The following is a 20517-nucleotide window of genomic DNA, read 5'->3' as shown; positions in this document are numbered from 1 at the left end:
CAACCTTACCTTGACCTTTACAGGAAGAGAAGTCATTGACCTCCCTCTCTCTGTCATTTGTCCTCCATATCTCTCTATTTATTACTGTGTCTCTCCTTTCTTTGATTTTTTACAAATGCTGCGGTCTTTTTCCCTTACTATATCCACTGCTCTCTTTCTATGTGTTTAGCTATGGCAGTCTGGACTTGATGTTTTTCTGCTTAGAAAGTCTGCTGTATACACTTTCTCTCAGCAGTTCCTCTTTCCTTTTAGTGCTCCTTTCCTTTCAGTTTTCTCTGATCCCCCCCTTCACCTCCTATAATTCCTGGCCTCTTTTTGATTCTATGTGAAAATGCTGATTATATTAATTTTCACTGTGAGCACAATAATAGTGTAATTCTAATATCAGCACATGCTGAATCAAATATTACATACATGTAGTCAAGTACTAAATTCTATGGGAATCAATCATGTAATTGTTGAGATATCTTGCTCTGGGTTAAAGAGCTGGACAGTCAGACAGACTGACAGAGGGGCAGCTCCATCCTTAGACCCCTGGTGCTAGATGGGTTTACTAAATGAAATCCCACACAAGTCAAACACAACAAACTAATAAAACATGATGGAGTGCAGACAACACAAGGAGTAGCAAAATTATTGGTGCAGTAACTTGATTCAGGAATATGAATCTTCTGCTTTCTGTTACAGATGCTGCAGCTAATCCTGCACATACTTATTTACTATCCTCTCTTTTCTCTCTTCTCTCCCCTTTTTTAATTCATCCTGTCTCCTTCTTCTGCCTGCTGCTTTCTACTGTCTTACTTCCATTCTCACCTTCCCAGTCAAGTCTGCCCCATGTCCCCCTCTTCACCTCTTCCTTCTTTTCACTTTTTTATCTAGTACACCAACTGTGATACTGATACTCACCCTCTCTCCTCCTTCTCTTTACTCATGCTCTGTTTCAGCTGTTGCAGTTTCTCCTCCATCTCTTTGCTCTCCTGGGCCAGAGACACAGTCTCCATCTGCAGTTCTTGCAGGTTCCTATGGCAACATACACACACACTCACATATATAATCAATCAATCAACAACAATCAATCATACAAATGACCTACTCCGTCAGATTGGACAGTCAGGCTCTCATCAATATGTTCAATTCATCTGCTGCACTAGTAGATCCCTGTTGCCATGACTGATCAATACTTTAATCAATTAGTCATTGGATCATAGTACCACCAAGCCAGACATCAATTCAGTCAATTACGTGTTGGCAAATGAGAAACTACAGTAGGAGATTGGACTGAGTTTTGCATTGGTCATTATGAAGATAGCAAATACAGTGTACTGAAAACTATCAGGATCCAGGTCACAAGGTTCATCTTGCCTGAAACTCTGTTTTGTGAAATACTGGCTCTCTGTGCACAAGTATGGCAACCAAGTAACCCTAATGGGCTTCTACCAAATGCCTTAAATCAAATCATTGATCTTATCTCATCTTACCTGGCATTGAGCTTGATGGATTTAGCCTTGTTGTTAGGAAGCACCACAAAGTCATTTAAATTCATGCCTCCTCTTTCTGGGGGCTCAGGTATTCCTCCAGCGTCTTTTGCTGTACTTTTTACAAAGAGTCTCTTCTGCAATAAAAACCAACAGTAATGGCATAAAACTGGCTATCATGCTGGGCCCATGCTAAATCACACACCACCATAAATGAATACTGCTGCAATGAAATGAGCAAAATAGTGGGGAGAGATTTACTCAAATGCATAAGAGGCAGTTAAAACAAGCAGCCCTGTGTGTTTAAATTGTATCTGGCAGACTTATTCGTTTGACAAATTTCTGGCAACTCTTATAAGCAGTAAAAGCCAATTACGAAAATTAGGAAGCAAGGCATCTATAATATATTGTTATAGTTGCAAGACAGCCACACCTGCTAGCAACTCAGCTGATAGCAAATGAACTTTAGCTGGGGGTGAATAGCTACTGTTAAGTTTCATTCAAGGTGGGTAAGCTCTTAACCAAGAACCTACCATTTCAGCAGCTAAAGAAATCTATATAAACCTTTTGCCCATCAGATTGTAAAACAGTACAGTATATCTGACTAAAATCTGAATTTCAGTGAAAAGTCAGCCTGCATGATAACTAGCAGCCCTTTTTTCACAGAGGACTTTGTATTACATGTTAAAACAGGAAAACAGGGATATCACAGGCAAAAGTAAAAATGTTTAAGTTCCCACTGAAGCTTTACCAGTAAGGCATTATGCATAATACCAGGGGGACACACTGAATGGGATGCAGCCTTGATTATCATCATCATTATCATTATTAATCATACTTTTCCTGCAGTGCCATAAAATTGTACTGTATACATTTAGATGACAGACAAACATACATATGGCATATGGCTTTTAGTTTTTTGACAGCAGCAGCTTACCAAAGCTATAGCTCAACACAGTGACTTCAGGTGATGGAAGAAAACTCAATAGACGTGAAGTCTATTGGAAACAAACCATTATTGTTCCTACTTCACATCTGTATCTCAGTTGTCTTAATCCAAAACAAGTCTCTGTTAAAACAAAATATATAGTTTTAAATCTCTAGTCCATTAAAATAATTGGTAATATTAGCCCATGACTAGAATATATGTTCCAAATGGGAAAATGTGGACTTGTTTGACTAAATGTCGCTGACCCCTCACGAAAAAAATATCGACCTAACGTTAGCCAACAATAACGTTAAGGCAAGCGGCCATTTTTCTACATAGCATTTGTCAGGGAGAAGTTAATGTCAAGACGCATTTGACTTAAGCTAAAGTTACCAGAACCTCACCAAAAAACTTTCGGTAATTGTGTCGTATATATAACTGAGAGCTAGTAAACGTGAAGCTAAACTAACGTAACAGGACAATAATTTAAATTTACACTGCCGCGAATATTTGCTTTACCTTAATCTCTCCGGGACTCGCCTTAGATTGCCAGCCTGTGGTGGCACAGTCAGCCTTTCACTTTTCAGCTCACAGTGACTTATTATCTTTCAATTAAAAGAAATGTTTCAATAATTCACGACTTATATTTCAGTATTTGCGGTTTTCGCCGACATGCTCCAGTCTCTGAGATCAAGACAGTTTGTGTTGAGTTATCGTTACTATGACAACCAGCCCTTCTCTCGCGATAGTTCTGCAGCTGGCGAGTTTACCGGAAATGGTTTGTTTGCTGCTGTGAAAATTATTGTCTGAATTTATTGACTAATCTTCTATTTAAAAAGAATTATAATCGTATGCCTGTGTTTGTTCAGGGAATAAACATCGGATTCAAAGGCATCAAGTCCCCTATTGCCACAGTAATCATGGGCAGCGGGAATTCCCCTCTAATTAAAATCCTCACAGCATCAAGATACATTTTACAGCACTGATTAGAGCTTTGAACCTATTTCTTTCAACAGACTTAAGAGTGGTCTTTAGTCATCCAAGATGATGTTGTTTAGATCTTTCATGTTGACAAGCATTAGAGATCAGAAGCAAAATAATTTCCCATTAGCTCCATAAGATAGATGTGCTGGGATGAATTGATAAGACCAAAGTGAGGGATATAGTGTGTATGTGTGCCAAAAGAGTGCTCATGTTTGTTTGTTTACAGGATAACTGAGCCACCATGTATCTGTTTATTACATTAGTGTGAGCAAAGGGAAATCTCAGTTCTCTGACAAAGAGGCATAGAGAAGAAAACAAGACATATAATAGCATGTTGGTGTCCTTAAAATACAATATTATCAATAAAAAGCTTAAAGGTTCTGTTTAAATGTTTAATTTTACATGCAGTAGGCTATTGTCTTCACATTTAAAATGTAGGAAAAAAAATAGACTTGGAATTTGATCATTTTGCCTAATGAATATGATAATTCCCAAGTAAAATAATCATCTGAATTACAAAACAACATTGTTCCGTATCATATAAATAAAACAACACATGCAAGTTCAGCTTCAGCAGTACCAAGGGTCACTGTCAGAATATGAAATGTTCCATTGTAAATACAATGAAAGAATTAATGGGAGATGTTTTCCGTGACCAGTCCACAAAAATCACAACAGCAATCCATATCTATTGAAACTCTTTCAATTACATAATTTGCAGAATCAATTCTGTGCAGTTTTACATGACACTTAGTTGATCTTTTTTGTACTGCAGTTTTAACACAAATCTTACTAGCTTTATGTACTTTTATTTCATTAATAAAAATAACAGACAGACCAGAAAATCCTTGGTAGATGAGAAACAAAGATTTGAGCTTAATTTTGATTTCCATTAAATATAAAAATCAGTTCATTAAAACCACTACAAAGGTCAACATATACCACCATCATCTCTTAAAAGAAATGAGACTCGGAACTGAATCAAACACAAAAACACTGTTTTGGTGTTCCACATATTTATGAAAATCTTTTTAATAAAGTAAATGCTGATTTTCTCTAGTAAGTGGCAAAAGTTTTAAGTTCATAATAATTCCATTATAGATCATTTTTATTATATTTCTTTATTGTAGTCCTGCATATGTCTATGTATATGCCTAAGAAAGGAAACTCGTAAAGCCAGAGTGTTGTGTGCACGTGTGTCTGCCTGTCCTCATCTGTATTCCAAGACAAAAGAAACTTGCTGACATTAGGCTGTTTCAAAAGTATTCTTCTTCTGCAGGCCATGCCCAGACCAGCAAGCACTGAGCACACCTCCACCTTATTCCTAAATCCTGCTTTGACATACACTCTCTCTCTCTCTCTCCTTTTGTCTGTCTCTCTCTCCCTCTCTCTTCCTGCATTGCTGGCATATGACCTATTGCTCCTGCCATCAGGGAAGTGTGGGTGTATGACTTATTGAGCGTGCCTGTGTGTGTGAGTGTGGATGGTCATTTAGGGTCATGACCCCTCCAGCTGGATTCTGTCTCCGCTGCTAAACAGTGACTCTAGCCCTCTCTCTCTCTCTCTCTCTCTCTCTCTCTCTCAGCTCTGCCTGCATAGACAGCAGGGCGTGCAGCAGCATGCCGATGAGTGGACGAGTGAGAAGAAGAGAGAGAAGGAGTATGAGGGGGAGTCAGGGATATAGAAATGAAGGTTGCAGGGGGGCAGCATAGCAAGAGGCCAGAAGGCACATAGAAAAGCAAAGCAAGAGGAAGAACAAGAACAAGAGAGCAACAGAATGCATGAAAGAAGGGGTACAACAGCAGAGCAGTTGCGTGAAAAGGACAAGCATTGCGCTGTGAAATGTCAGGGCTATTTAATTCATTAGGAGGCAATGATTATGGCGCTGTACTGAATGTCATCTGCTGGGTTAAACCTTCCTCAGTGGCCTCATGCTGGATATATATTGACTGTTTGGCAATGGTCGGAAACCTTTTAGCGATGACAGAGTGGCAGCAACAGGCAGAGACAAAGAAAGGAGAGAGAAAATCGTCAGCCAGCCAGAATCAACACCATGTTTTGTGACTCCCGTATGCACAGAGGAGTTGTTGATAATCCTGTGAGTACACTGACAAAATAATAGAGAAATTGTTAAATAACCTTGAAAAGGGTTGGCTTACACCTACTTATTCCTTTTCAGAGTCACAGGGGGCTGGATACCATCCCTGCATGCACAAATGGTAGGAAAGCAGTTAAGCCTGTCCATTGTAGGATTAACACCAGGCAAATGCATTTATACAGGTTGTGTATTCTTCCAGTGCACCTGCTCTGCATGTCTTTGGACTGTTGGGCAAAACCAGAGCAAGTAACAAAGACGGGAAAAACAGCAGGCCAATGATCCAGGAACCTACTTACCTGATTGGCAGGCAACAGTGCTAACCTCTGAGCTCCTGTGTCATCCCTCACTGAAAATTAATGGTACAGAAATCATTTACAATTAAGTTCAGTTCCAGGGTCCAAGTAGAGCAAATACACACGTACTCACTGTGACACTTGACTGGAACAGAGCCATCATTAACAGACACTGTTAAAAGTTCCACCTGTGCTTTTTCTACTTCAACAGGTCAAAATGCCTGCTGTAAAAAAAGATGCCTGTGGAAGTGAATAGAATTTAATTTATGGCGTGATCGCTTTGAAAAATTACATAAAAAGCAAAAGAAAAGAAGACATAAAAAAGAAGTGTTGATGAGTGGAGCTATGTTGGGCATTAAATAAGTTCACCAAAGTCAATGTACTCATGAAAAAAGGCTAAATGTGTAAATTGTCCCAAATTCACAGGTGCAGTGGGTGTGTAGGGCCTTCACTCGAGCATTTTGGTTGGTGCTTGGTTATCATTTTAACAATGAGATGAGATGAGATGAGATGAGATGAGATGAGATGAGATGAGATGAGATGAGATGAGATGAATTATGCTGCTAAGTCCTGAGGTCCTTTGTTGCCACTTTTAGGTTGTAATTTTTTATTTTATTTTTTTTATATATTTTAAATGTATATTTAATGAGGCTATACAGTTCAAAATGAACTACAGTTAGACCACTATGGGTAGAAACAATTGTTCATTTTGAAATTGTATACCAACTTTCAACATGATTTAGCCAATTAAAAATGGGGACTGGAGCATCTGTTTTCTGGTAAAACTCTCTGGCTGGTGCTGTTGTTCTTCACATAAATGCCTTTTGCCATTATGGTGTTCCTTCATTAAAATCCAATATATTTATCAATTTTCATCTATGGATGTTTCAAGGGCTGCTTAATTTACTCTCATTTGTGGAACATCCAATAGCAGGTCCCATCCTCTGAAAATAATGAGATTCCTTCTTGCTGAGGTTCTCATCACTGAAAACTCCCTCTCAGGCCACAACTGTGAAGAGAGGTACTCAGTACCAGTCTAAAAAATTTGAACCAATGATTAGGAGTTTGAGAGGCAAGAGCAGAGGATAAAGATCAGTGCCTTCACTATAGGCCACAGATGACATGGACAGGAATACTTGTCCAGGTCCTTGAAATCATGACAGTCCAGTATATTGTCTCTCTTAATGATTCTCCTCTGACTTCCTGCTGCTGTGACAGGGTGTGTGATTATCAGGTTTGTATGGGCTGACATACTGTATGTGTCTGGTGTGTGCATGTGGTAGTCATTGTGTGTGTATTGTCTGCCTTTGAATAAAACAAGACAAACAAATTGAAGGGAATCAAAAGGAGTTTATTTAAAAAAAAAGATATGAGAGGAGAATATCGAGAAAGAGATGGATGCTAACTTTCAGAAATAAGAATTTGGTCAAATATGTGCTGCATTATCTAAAAGCAATAAACAGGCCGGACATCGGACATACATGTGACAGAGGAAGTAATAAAACACACACAAAGCACAACCAAGTGACTGTAGCGACAGCAGCAGAGATGGAGGGACTGACCAACAGAGTGAGGAGGTAACTCTATGGATTGAAAGGAAGATAGGAAACTAGAGAGGAAGAGCAAAAGTGGAGTGAGAGGGAATAAGCAATAATGAGAGTTGCAGCACAAGTGAAAGAGAGAAGAGAGCAACAGAGCGAGAAGGATATGACAGTGTCAGGAACTGATGGCCAGCCAGCCACTGGATGTCACTGAGAGAGAGACAGAGAGGTAATGAGAGCTCTGGTGGATGGAAGAGGGGCCAGAGGGCCGGACGTAAAGGCCAAGTGAGAAATTGAGAGGTTGAGTATCGGAGGTGCGGGGGTGGGAGGGTGGGGGTGGATGAGCATGAGAGATGAAGGTGGAAGAGGGGAGGAGCGCAGAGGAACACACGTGAGTGGCTCTTCATCATGTGGAGTAGCTTAAGCTGACGGCTCTGTGTCACACCCGCAGACATTCCCAGACACACACACAAAGTGCATACACAGAGATCAGGCACATCAGTCAAAGCTCAGATAAGTGTCTGACAGTTAGTGGGGCTTAAGACTGGTTGATGGCAGGCAGTGTTGCTACTGATGACCCTGATGTTCCCTCAATAAAATAAAACACACACAGGTAGGGACAGGTAAGCAACAGGGTAGAGAGAGAGAGAGAAAGAAACAAAAAGTGGTCAAAACTATCAAACACATTTGAATGAAAACAAGGACAACAAAAGGGAAGGTGCATAGAAAGAGTAGAGAATGAGTGTAGTGTACAGCAGGAGGACACGGTCAACGACAAACTACCATTGGACGATGATGAATTGCTAATTTTGGCTCGGGAGGACGGTTTGACAGCAACACTGACTGCCTTGTTAATCCTGCGTTGAAATAAAATTATGTGTCATTCCTCTTTTTTATTTTACCCCATTCTATTATATTCAGCTCTAGGAAAGGTAGTGAGTGTGACAGTAACTGCTGCACAGGAATCTGGGTCAGACATGACGTTTAATAACCAGGGAACAAGATGATACTGTTTGATCACATCAGCCTATTGTTCTGCCATGGATTATAGAGACAAATGGTGGCATGAACAAGATTTAGAATACACAATTTTCCCTCCAATGTCTGTAAAACAATGTGCGTGGGAGCACAGGTAAAATAAAACTTCAATATCTTTCACTGCTGGATTTTCTTTTTCCGCATGATCACTCTTGCGCACCCTATCTCTCTCACACACAAACATAAACAGATTTTTGCAGGTACACGTGCACACCTGCACATATACACACACACACACAATGACAGTAGCACATTGGTGAGCTGTACCTCCACTGCCATCTAGAGATTATATCTGGAACATGTCCTGGGTTGATTGTAGCAGTGAGGCGAGAGCTGTGGCATGAAGAATGTCTGCTGCTGTGGCAGCTATAATTGTGATTTTCTCCTTACAGGTTGGGAAGGAGAGTGGTCACAGTGCTTGGGAAATGCTCAGACACTTCTGGTTTTGTGATTTGCACCATAAATAACAAATGACATGTCATTTGTTTCCTGCTCAATTGTCACAAACATATTTAGAAATTGCAAATTTACAAACCTGAAGTGCAGCAGTGTTGTGAATGTGTATGGACAGTACAACTGTGTGCAACTTCTGAGATGCATTCTCAGTGAATACATGAATACATGACTAAAGCCATTGTTTGTTTATTTGTATCTGATATGACTATTTGTATGTTCGTGTATGTTTTGTGTCGATATCGAAGTTTGCAATATTCTTTCCTCTTTTTGTAACTGATAAGACCTTGAATGTGTGATGGTTTTGTAAACAGATGATCTCAAATATACTACAGTATATACTGTAGTATACTACGGATACTACGGCGAGAGACTTACAAAAAAAAAACCATGAAAATACCCTTAACTGTACCAAGTGCACAGCTCAAACCTGAACCTGAACCTGAACCTGAAGGAGAAGACTGTGTGCAAAGTATAGAGCTAGAGCCATTTCTGAATTTGTCTGAATTACTCGAAGAAGAGACATGTTAACTGTTGAGCTTGAAAGGTGCTGTTAAGCAGATCTTTTTTTGTTTTTAAACTCAGGACACCAACGCTAGCAGTTTCCTCCAGCTTCCACTCTCTATGCTAAGCTATGCTAAACACCTCCTGGCTCTTGCTTCACACTAAACACACAGCCATGAGATTGGTATCTTATCTTTTTATCTACTAAATTGTTCAAATTCACATTCACCATGGAAAGACTTGCGTTGCTGTCAGGGAAGGCTTCTCGTTCGCCAGCTCACAGGCCTCATGCTCTCCCTTTCCTACCCCCACCCTGTCAAACACTGAGGCATTAACTACTGTTTTGTGGTTGAAAATGGTATTTAATTAGCTTTGTTGATATGTGTTCATTTATCCAGTCCCCAACAGTAAACAATCCTGATCTTTAGTTAATCATCCCTTTATCAGGCCACACCACCTGCTAATAGCCCACTGATTATTTATGGATTAATGGCCATCTAAACACATCTCTTTCACCCCACATACACATATGCAAAAACATGGAGAAAATCACAAATATGCATCTTCAGACCCTCTATCATATAAAATTGTGGTCACAAACAGACACACATATACAGTACATGCATGCATACATAGACACGTAGGATGGGCCGTTTCTGTCATCGCAGCACTTTCCCAAACCGGCTCTGATTAAACAGCAGCTTAGAGCGCTTTAATTTCATGGAAGAACAGACAGCGAGAGAGGGAGTGTTGGAGAGAGAGAGAGAGAGAGAGAAAGATGTGTGTGTGAGAGAGAGAAAGAGGGCTACAGATGCACGGACAGGGGGAGAGAAAAAGAGGAGGAAGGGTATGGTGGTGTGGTGGGTTTAGGGGAACTTAGGGGAACAGAGAGAATGAAACAAGCATTGGCCGGAGAGCAGATTGAAAAGATGGACAGAAGATGAGAGAGAAAGAGTGGGACACAGTAAAGAGGGAGATGAGTTAAGTTGAGGAAGGCGGCAATGATAGACAGGATATGGGGGAGAGAAAGAGGACACGGGGGAGTGCAAGGGTACAGGAAGAAGGCGATAAGAGAGAAAGAAAGTGAGATATATAGAGAGAGAGAGATCTGAAGGCTTGTCCAGAATTTAAAAAAACCTCCAACAGGAGGTGGGGAGAGGTTGGAGAAGATACACGCTGCAGGCAGGTGGAGGGCTTCAATATTTCAGCCACATGAAAAATTTAAATCCCAGCTAAAATCTGTGAATACTGCCTATTTGTGATTTGTCTTACGTTCCGTCACACAACATGCTCTCTCCTCTTATCTTTATCTCTACTCACACACACATGCAGCCTATAATACTTTCATGACACACACAAGCTTCCAGTTAGCGGTTGAATGGAAAGGGGAGATTATTAGGGGATATCAGCCATGGGGATGTGACCACGGGGCCAAACTGTCACAGCACATTCTGAGCTGACACACAAGTGTGAGGGTGTGTGTGAGGAGAGCCTATAGCAAATGAAAGGAGTTAAGCCACCAGCCTGCAGCACTTGAAGTGCACATGTGTATTTGTTAGAGCATTTCTTCAGTTTCAAATGTGCCATTTCCTCACTACAGTGGTTCAGTCAAAGGGTTTTTAGCATTCAGGAAAGACAATGTGGACTATGCAAGTGCACGCACACATATACGTAGCAGGTTTTTTTTTTTCAAATGCAGGGCTTTATAATATATGTTAAAGTACTCACTAATCCATTTTCTTTGAAGCGCTTACTGTGGCCTTAAGGAGAACTATGCAATAGCTAGCTATGGTACCAGAATAGTAATAACATATGAATATTAATGTCACATTCTCCATTCTGAGCTGCCTATAGATGGCACGGGACCTTCATTGCTTCATGTTTGACTGTAGACCTATATGTATGCTTAGAATATGGATACTAAAGTTTCTGTACATACATACATGCATACTACTCCTCAACTTTACATTCTGAGAGTTGCCAGGATTAATATTACATAGATGTTTCAGCGATCTGAGATCAACATCAAACACTATAGCTTCCAGTCTGTCTAACTGTCAACCTTTTGTAACTTTGAATCTTTTATATTTTTGATCATCTCCAACTGTTAGGATCAATTTGTCGATCACATCAATTGAAACAGTGTTTGAAAATGTGGAGCGGAGGAAGATTTAAAGAGGAGAACCTGGCAAGAATACCACATGAGGAATGGCTATAAGGTTCACAGACTGGTGTGGAGGTCATTAGCTTATGTAGATGATATCAAACTTGAAATATGCAATAAGATGAGGGGATAACAGACACGCACGCATTCGTATCTTTTTCTTAAGGAAGGAACAACACATGACACCTGGTGTGTCACGTAAAGACATGCTTGGAAAAAGTGGTGGACATGAAGCATCTCTCTTTATCACCTTTACTCTTCTGTTCTCGATGCCTCTCTTTTCATCCTCTCCTTACTTCCCTCCCTTTATCTTTCCTGTTGTTTATCTACATTTTCTCTTTCTCCCCTCTCTGTCTAACCTCTACTCCTTCACATCGCCTTTACCTCTCCATTTCCTCCATTTCTGTCTGCCAGTCACCTCTTGTCCTCCCCCTTCCTTCGTCTTATGATTCTACCCTCTTTTCTTTTCATCTTCTCTCTGTTCGTCTCATCTTTGCCCTCTTGTTTCCTCTCTCATCGTTTATTCCTTTACTTGTTTCTTTCCATTTCTTTTTTCCATTTCCCTGAATCTTTTTTTCTCAGTCTACATCCATCCTCACCTCACTTCCCTTCATCTTCCTCTTTCCTCTCCCCTCCCCTCCTTCCTCCACAGTTGGCTAGACTAGGGTAGATAAAGTGGAAAAGAAACCTGTTTTGACTAGTGAGGGCATCGGTATTTACAACCAAAGTGTGTGTACCTGCTGATCAGCAGCAGCCGTAGCCCAGGGAAGCAGCACACAGTGTCAAAGTGAATTTATTGCCCTACACCTTCTCAATATTAAGACTGTTTAAAACCGCTGCTTAGCATTCTGATTGCATATATCTTCCTGCTCTAAGTTAAATGGTCCTCCTGCATGGATTCAATCTGCACATGCACAGATACACAAGTGTGCACAGAAAAACCCAAGTCATGCTCTCTTGGACATAGTTTTATAGTGTGCTGATGGATGGTTTTCATCTAAAGAGTTTTGGTTTCTTGTCTTTTAAATGCTGTCCAGCTCAAATTTATGATATTCAACATGGTGCATGAATAGAAACTAGCCCCCACACACGCACACGCAGGCACACACATACACATTCCTCCTCTCAAGGGGACTATAACACAGCACATAAGCTCGATGTGAATGATGGTCATTTGTGATACTGTGGTTCCTCTACATAACATGCTAGAATGGACTGAATAGCCCGTGACATGGTAAAAATGCACCTCCTCCCACAATTCCCCCCTCTCCCTCCCTCTTTCATAAAAAAAATCATAATGTCCAGTTATTTCCATCTTTAGTAAAGCAGTAATCATCATGCAATTAAAAACTCATTCAGGCAACATCCTCCTGATGAATCCCCATGTTATGAGAAACACAAAAACAGAGCAGATAGAAAGGCAGGCAGGACTCAAGGAAGTAACAGAGACAGATTCACTGAAAAAAAAAAGTTTTAAAATATCCACAAATTAAGAAAAAGATGCAGTTGTATGTTTTCCATCAATTAAAGGTACTTATATGCAAACAGTGGTTATTAATAATGAAGTCACATGGTAACAACAATGTGTTTTGCACCTTAGGGCCACTGTACTTAGCATTACCACAGTGGCAGCCAATGTGGAAAAAATAAAATAAATTTTTTTAAAATATATATATATATAATAATTATAATAATTATGATCATCATTATAATTGTAGGAAAAATAAACAGATGAAATAAAACATTAAAAAGAAAAGTTGAGTTAATGGAAACATAAGAATAAAAGAAAATAATTAAGGTTCCTTGACTATCTTTGAAAATGCAAGTAGTGCATACTGAAATGGAAATATTATTTCATACTTGGAGAAATGAAGAGTTTAACAAACAACCACAGTGTGTCATAGCTGGTTGCCCGTACTTCTGCAGTATACTCAGTATTTCCACTGGAAGATTGAGGATTAGGAATCAGCTCCTTTGGTTTACTGGCATTTCCCCAACAGATGTATTGAAATGAGTTTTGCTTTGCCTAAATGTATAATTCCAATGCTGAGCATTGAGTAGCCAGTTTACATCTATAGCTGAACTTTTCCCATCAATACAAGTGAGCAGAGTGTCCTATTGCCTAGTGCTTGTGCAGCTTTTGGTTTAATATTTTGCAGACCATTGATAAAAAAGCTAAAATGGCACACAAAACCAGTATATACTGTACAGCTAAAAATGTCTGCACACATAAAAGAGTTTGATTTGGTTGCTCAATGGACCCATGAAGGAAATGCCTATATAGAAATGTGTGCTAATATATTACACTCTATCAATGCTATCATTATGTGGTCTAAAATTTTAATGACCAGTGTTAACCTTATGTTTACTGGGTGACTGTACTGGATGATGGAGATTTATTTATAAAATATATATATATAGTTATATAATTTTCCTGAACAAGAGCCTCTCCTTCTCAGCTGATTGAAGTGAACTCAAATTTAACATCATTGGTATCATTGTTGTCTAAATATATCTTTATTTTCTTTCCTGACAACACAGCAATGTCTTGTGATTATAGACAGAAGCCAAGACAGTTCAAAAATGTGAGCTGTGCAAACATGTGAGGGATATTTGTGACTGATTTGTTAACACAAGTTTTGGTAGGAGAAATACCTAACTTTAGCTCTAACAGTTTGATCATTGGTCTCTGCACTACAAAAACAACATCAAGTCTTTGTTTTCCATCACTGACAGGCCACACTGCCCACAACACTAGCTGTCTGTGCTCTTTAGATACCTAGAATAAAACAAACAAAGCAAACATTTGGTCAAGAAATGATCAGAAAGTGTGCAATGCCTTTATTTAATTTGTTGTCATATTTATTTTTCAAAGGCTTTAGTTATTAAAAGATGATGTTTATTTGTGGTTTGTCCACCTGGCTCCCACTGGCTTTTTTTGGATCCAGTTCTAATGTTAGTTTCGCTCCGAGTGCAACAGTATTCTTTTCATCTTGCTTTAAGGTGTGTGTTAAACCCAAAGAATCTGGACTTCAAGTGATTAGTGGGAAGCACAGGAGGATTTAGAGCCATAGAAGTCCATGTCCATGCTGAATGTACCGTATATAGTGCATCAGGGGCAATTTAGAGCCCATAGATTATGTGGTTTTATCATTCTGGACACATGTTTGAATCAGCCAAACACAAACATGGGAACACTCTCATGTTGGAGGTTGTGTTGTGACATCTGTGCTGTGGATGAGTTCTTACAGTGGATCCCAATCATCAACATATCTGAGTCAGAGCACCCGCTCTCAGTAAGCTGCCTGGTAATCACACAACAGAGAACAAGTGAAGGAGCGCGTGGCTGCAGGAGTGAAAGCTGAGGGATGAAATACTGCATCTGAAGTGGCAAATGTTCACACACACAGTTGCGTTATTGTGATAGCTCCCTTGAGATGAGCGTGGGAGATACTTGTGTGTGTGTGTGTGTGTTACAGTTATTAATCTGTATGACAATAAATCTTATTTGCGGTGGATGCTAAAATTAACCAGGCAATACCAAGATGAGAACTAAATTACATGACAAATGTAAATTTGATTTATGGTAATTATGTTGCAATCAGGCAGCCTGAGCTGCAACGTGCATGCAGACTCAAACTAATTCACCTGACACCCAACTCATACATACAAATGAAGCTATCTTAAAAGTAGAGCATATGAACAGAGATTTATGCACCATTCAAACAGATAAGGCAATATTACAAGTCCAGGCACTTCAAGCCATTTAATGTGTGGAACATGCATGCACATATAAATGCATATGCACATATAATATACTGTATATTTGCAATAACCATAACCTCAATTATGAGTTAAAATCACCAATAAATGAATTTCATTCTCTGAAGGCAATATGTGCAGGAACTCTGCAATGAGGATGCTGTGGAATTGCAATTTAATGGTGCTGCAAATTATATGAACATGATATATATGTATGATAAATATAGACACATATATGATAATGAAGATTCATGTACATACTGTAAGAATGTGTAAAGAGTTTGTGTACATGTGCGATGAGATTTCCGCAGCTTGAATGTCACCTTAAAAACTCGCCAAGAATACTAAATTAAAATAAACTGAAGCTGAAAGTCATGTAAATTAGGTGAACACACACACGTGCACACACACACACACACACACACACACAAGATAAGTATACTGCACCAAAAAGGCCCATATAGCAGTGTACTTTAATCGCAGAGTTCATTTCATTTCCTCTCCTCTCTCCTTTATCACTGCTTGGTTCTTATTCATCTTTATAAGAAAGCGGAGGAAGAGGAGCCAGCTCCTAATAGCTCACTGATTTACATGATGAGTGTTTAGCCACATAGACAAACTCCTAGGGGACAGGAGAAAAATACAAGTGCACACAAGATAACTTCACCAACACACACAGAGGAACGTAATTTGTTTTCACATAAAGACAAAGAATCACAAGCAGATACAGGCACAAATCTATACCCAAAACACACACATAAAGAGAACAAACAAGGCATGCCCTGCTATAAACAGATGAGTTAGCGCTCACGCACTGCTTTGTTTGCTTACTGTGTAACTCAATTTGAAATGCTAACATTGCCATTGGCTCAGGGGCATGCAGCAGCGGCTAGCATCATCAGCCCACTTCCTAGCAATTTAACTCCACTATTTCAACACAGAACAGTTGTGCAGTGGCCCCATTTTTTCACACACACTGAATAAAATTAATTGGGAATTTTGGGGCACACATCATTTGCACGCTGGACCTACTTTGAATTGTAGATGGAGAAGAGGAGGGGAGGTGGACATAATGTGCTGCAGCATATTCAAGCGTGTGACCGTGTTTGTGTGTGTTGTTTTTTTTTGTTTCTGGCTCTCTGAGATGTGTGTGTGTTCATGAGCTGTAGAGCTTACATTAATGATAAGGACCTCTAGCTCCGTCATTATAATCCATCATTAGTTAAAGATGTCTTGAGTTTGGAGGGAGGGGTGATAATGACAAGGATGAGGCAGAAGAAACTTATTATTAAATTGATCATATGTGTAAATATGCACATAACATTTAAAATGAAGGAGGCGGACTGCTCTTTAACTGTGGAAAAACACAATTACATCCAAGATATTTTTATCGGCTGGCACATATATAGTAATAACGTAAAGCAAGGGCTATTAGGTTGCTAAAGAACTGTGAAGAAGAAGTTAAAACAAATGTTTCTCAGTGGTTCAGGGTGAAAACCAGAGATCGATATTATGACTGTTTTTTATTTGAATATTAGCAATAAAGAAATTAGAAATATACTTTCTATAGTTCTTGCAGATTGTTATTGTCATACCTGTGAGTATAAGGGCCAGGTTATGCTGGAAAAGAAGTAGTTCCTATTACATACTGTTCACATGGGAAGGTAGTGTTGTAGTTTATAGTCACTCCTGGAGGCATTGGTGTTACACCCGGGGTGTAAATACAAAAAGTGACTTGAGGAATTGCGTAACAAATGAAAAACTAGAATTACTGCCTCGTAGTTGTATGCCTCTGTGACTCAGACTAGTTTCATCCCTGTTTTTCCAGAGTCTTATAAAATATTAACCATTTGTGTGATAGTTTGTCATAATTGCTGTGCAAAGTCTTGAGTAATAGCTAAAGTAAATGTTTTGTGAGGTCACTGTGACCTTGACCTTTGACCTTAGACCACCAAGGTCTAATCAGTTCATCCTTGAGTCCAAGTGAATGTTTGTGCCAAATTTGAAGAGGTTCTGTCAAGTGCTACTGAGATATCGTGTCCACAAGAATGGGATGAACATGGATAGACTGGGATGGGCGTACATATGACAGGACGGACGGACGGACGGACGGACGGAAAACCTGAAAACAATATGCCTCAGGCCCTGCCTGTCGCAGGCATGGAGGCATAAAAAGAAATCGAGAGAGAAGTTCAAAACAAGCTCACCTCTCCCCACACAGCTGGCCAATCACTGCGTGAAGTGGGTGTAAATGTCAGGGGCATGGAAAACATACTACTGAATCATTATTTGTTACTAGTCAAGTGGAATGATTTTCAAAATGACTGCTCACAGCCGTAAAAATAAAAAAGGATGTCCAAAACACTGTCAAAGGATTGTCGCATTAAAACCACAGACGCACATCAAACCTACATGAATCTGAAGCTTTTAGGAAATTAAACTATATTGAAATGTTGCTTTCATTTGTGTGTGTGTGTGTGTATGAAAACTCAAGCGTAAAAGACATTTTCTTTGAAAATCAGGATAGAGTAAGCTCAGAGGTTAGGCACAGAAACTTTGAAAAGAGGAGAACTGAGAGAACTCAAAACACTAAAGTTGAATCTAAGTGGTATTCTGATTTTATGATCACTGGTGCTGAGAAAAAGTATGTTAAGTTTCTTCAAAGAGGCAGCATGGTCATTACTTCTGCAAAAATCCCATTCATAATAAATCGCATTTTACTAAATACTGCCAATCCCCACCTCGTGCTAAAATTGTTCAACCAATTTATGAGCAGAACTTGGAAGAGGAGGAGGAAGTGGTGATTAGGCTACAGGAATTTCAATTAAACTGAGTGAAAGAGTTTAGCAGGACTGACAACTCCACATTTATGTTTGTTGGCTGTCAACGCTAACAGGTGGAGCTCACAGCAAGGGCTCCAATTAAAATCAAAATCAACCTGCCTGCTTGTAATTGCTTTCCCACCTTCACCTCATGTGTGTGGGTGAAGTTGGTGCGAAAATTTAACGACATCTACATTTCACAGACTCATTTGGTTATTTGATGTGTTCCCGGTGTTCACTCGTTTAATCTAGTTTGTTATAATTTCAGGTGATCTATATGGCTGCGTAAAAGCACAAAGATTAAATTCTGCACTCTCCTCTGTGAGCAGTGTGTCTTATTTCTCCTGTGGATACCTGAGTACTTTGTGTCGCCGCAGAGATTAGACTGAGCACCCAGACCCATCAATATCCATGACTCCTGTATTGCTTGCGCACACACACACACACACACACACACACACACACACACACACACACACACACACACACACACACACACAGTGATGGAGTGAGCGGAACAGACCTGACGCTCTCACTCACCAGTGAATGGCTGCTCTGATGGACTGGCGCTATTTAGACACACAAACACACATAACACACTGACACTCAAACACATACACACACTCTGGTGATGGAGTGAGGCCATTCCTTCTCCTCACCTCATGCCCAGTGGCTGGCTGGCAGCCAGGTGTAGACTTGCCAATTGGCCCTTCCACCAAGTCAGCCACACGAACTTTTCTGATGAGCTAAGGACAGTACACACTCTCTCTCTCACACGCACACACACAGACTCACACAGTCTGTATTGATTACCTCTGTAGAGTTCTGGTAGGCACGTTCTCTCCACTTCACACTTTTCAGGTGCTTCGAAAGTTAGGTATTCTCTTAAAATATGGAGTCCTTTGTCATTTAGCTTGCCCTTGGGCTTAAAGAGACACTTAAATTCTCTCTCTTCTCCAGATGTACCATTTTCATTATCCTTTTGAAACTATTTCACTGTAGATTAATGCTGCATAATTCTTCCGACTGAGTACATTTTATGATCATGAAATGATCAAATAATATACCTTTTTTATATATGCTTTTTTCATTCCCTACAACCCAACCCACCTAATACCTAATAACCTAACATCTCGTTAGAGCTAAATATTACACATGCCTCAGCCATTAAAAAGGGAAAAAAAATTCTGGGCAAACATGTTTGATTGACGGTTATTAACAGCTTAACATCATTCATTGTCTTGCACAGAAACTAATGAATGTACATACAGAGCTTTATACCACCAGTGCTCCATTATTGCTGACTTTGCCTTCTTTACTTAAAGAGAGCATTTTTCACTATAACTACCAAACAAATGTTTAAACAAGCCTTACTTGGCTCCAGTGATTCTTCATTTTGGCATGATTTTTTAGATTCTTTGGAGGAGCTTCTATGAGATTTTTACAGCTCTCCTTCTATACCATCATGGTGCTTGTGTAAAAATGTCTCATCTCGTCATGAGACTGAAAACCTCTACCAACGTGTCCTATCATGATGCAATGGCTACAGCTGCATTAAAGGTTCTACTTATGGGTTTTTGCTATCGCTAGCTGTTTCTGGCTGTGGAAAACAATGCTAATGTTAAGTCTTGTTCTGCTTCTTTTTCTATCACTTTTTTCTTTGCTACCGAACATGGTTTCTTGCTAAGCGGGGTTGGTGGTTCTAATGAAAGCTTACCAAGACCTTCAGCCATCGTGTGTGAGTACAAGCCAAGAGGTTAGAATATGCCCTCTGATCAGTGTTACTTCTATTGTCCTCTTGAGGTACAAAGTGGCGTTAAGAGACAGCACGGACTTGGCTGCTTAGCATTCGATCTTCAGTAAATATCTCTGCAATTCTATATATGTCTTTTTGCTCTTTCTTTATATTCTGGTGATAATTTTAGTTCATCTTTAAATGCTGTTAACTAAAATACTTACATATAGCACCTTTGAAACACAGTGACACTGAGTTATGGCATTGAATAATGGCCAGAAGTGTTTTTGCATAACATTATGATGTCACACTGAAGTTGACTTTTGACTCTTTGGAATGTATTTTTTGATTTGATTCAATCGGAAAATGTTATCACATAATTACATCCTTATGGACATTTAAATAATAACAACTTAATAATAACTGTACAAATTTGTGAGTTATGGCCCACAAATGTGTTTTGTGAGGTCACAGTGACCACGACCTTTGACCACCAGATTCTAATCAATTATCTGGCAGTCCAAGTGAACATTTGTGCCAGAAGTAATGAAATTCCCTCAAGATGGGCTTGAGATACCACATTCAAGAGGTCAAAACATAAGTGATTGTGAAGGAAGACTGTAACTTGTTTGTGCCACAAATGAATAAAAATGAGCAAAAAGTCAAACAAGCAACAAAAACAAATTGGGAAAAACGGAGGGCTGGGAGATGAAGAATGAA

General features: G+C 39.6%; 1 protein-coding gene across 5 annotated transcripts in view; it reads right to left on the bottom strand.

The window, feature by feature from the left end:
- zbbx (zinc finger, B-box domain containing) overlaps positions 1 to 3151 on the bottom strand; it is a 49696-nt gene extending 46545 nt beyond the window's left edge. For 2 of the 5 annotated variants that reach the window (XM_071496671.1, XM_071496669.1), the window contains exons 1-3: positions 2923 to 3151; positions 1479 to 1612; positions 907 to 1020 (exon numbers count right to left, since the gene is read on the bottom strand). In XM_071496671.1, the coding sequence (XP_071352772.1) occupies positions 907 to 1020; positions 1479 to 1543 (179 nt within the window). In that variant the 5' untranslated portion in view covers positions 1544 to 1612; positions 2923 to 3151. Of the gene's footprint in view, positions 1 to 906; positions 1021 to 1478; positions 1613 to 2412; positions 2545 to 2922 lie in introns of those variants that run through there. The other 3 variants (XM_071496667.1, XM_071496666.1, XM_071496670.1) reach the window with 3 other exon arrangements.
- Positions 3152 to 20517: the final 17366 nt, after the last annotated feature.

Source organism: Trachinotus anak, unplaced genomic scaffold, assembly GCF_046630095.1.
Source record: "Trachinotus anak isolate AG129_WGS33_773 ecotype Australia unplaced genomic scaffold, CSIRO_AGI_Tana_v1 ptg000014l, whole genome shotgun sequence".
NCBI classification, from domain to species: Eukaryota; Metazoa; Chordata; class Actinopteri; order Carangiformes; family Carangidae; genus Trachinotus; species Trachinotus anak.
This window is presented reverse-complemented; position numbering and strand designations above follow the sequence as displayed.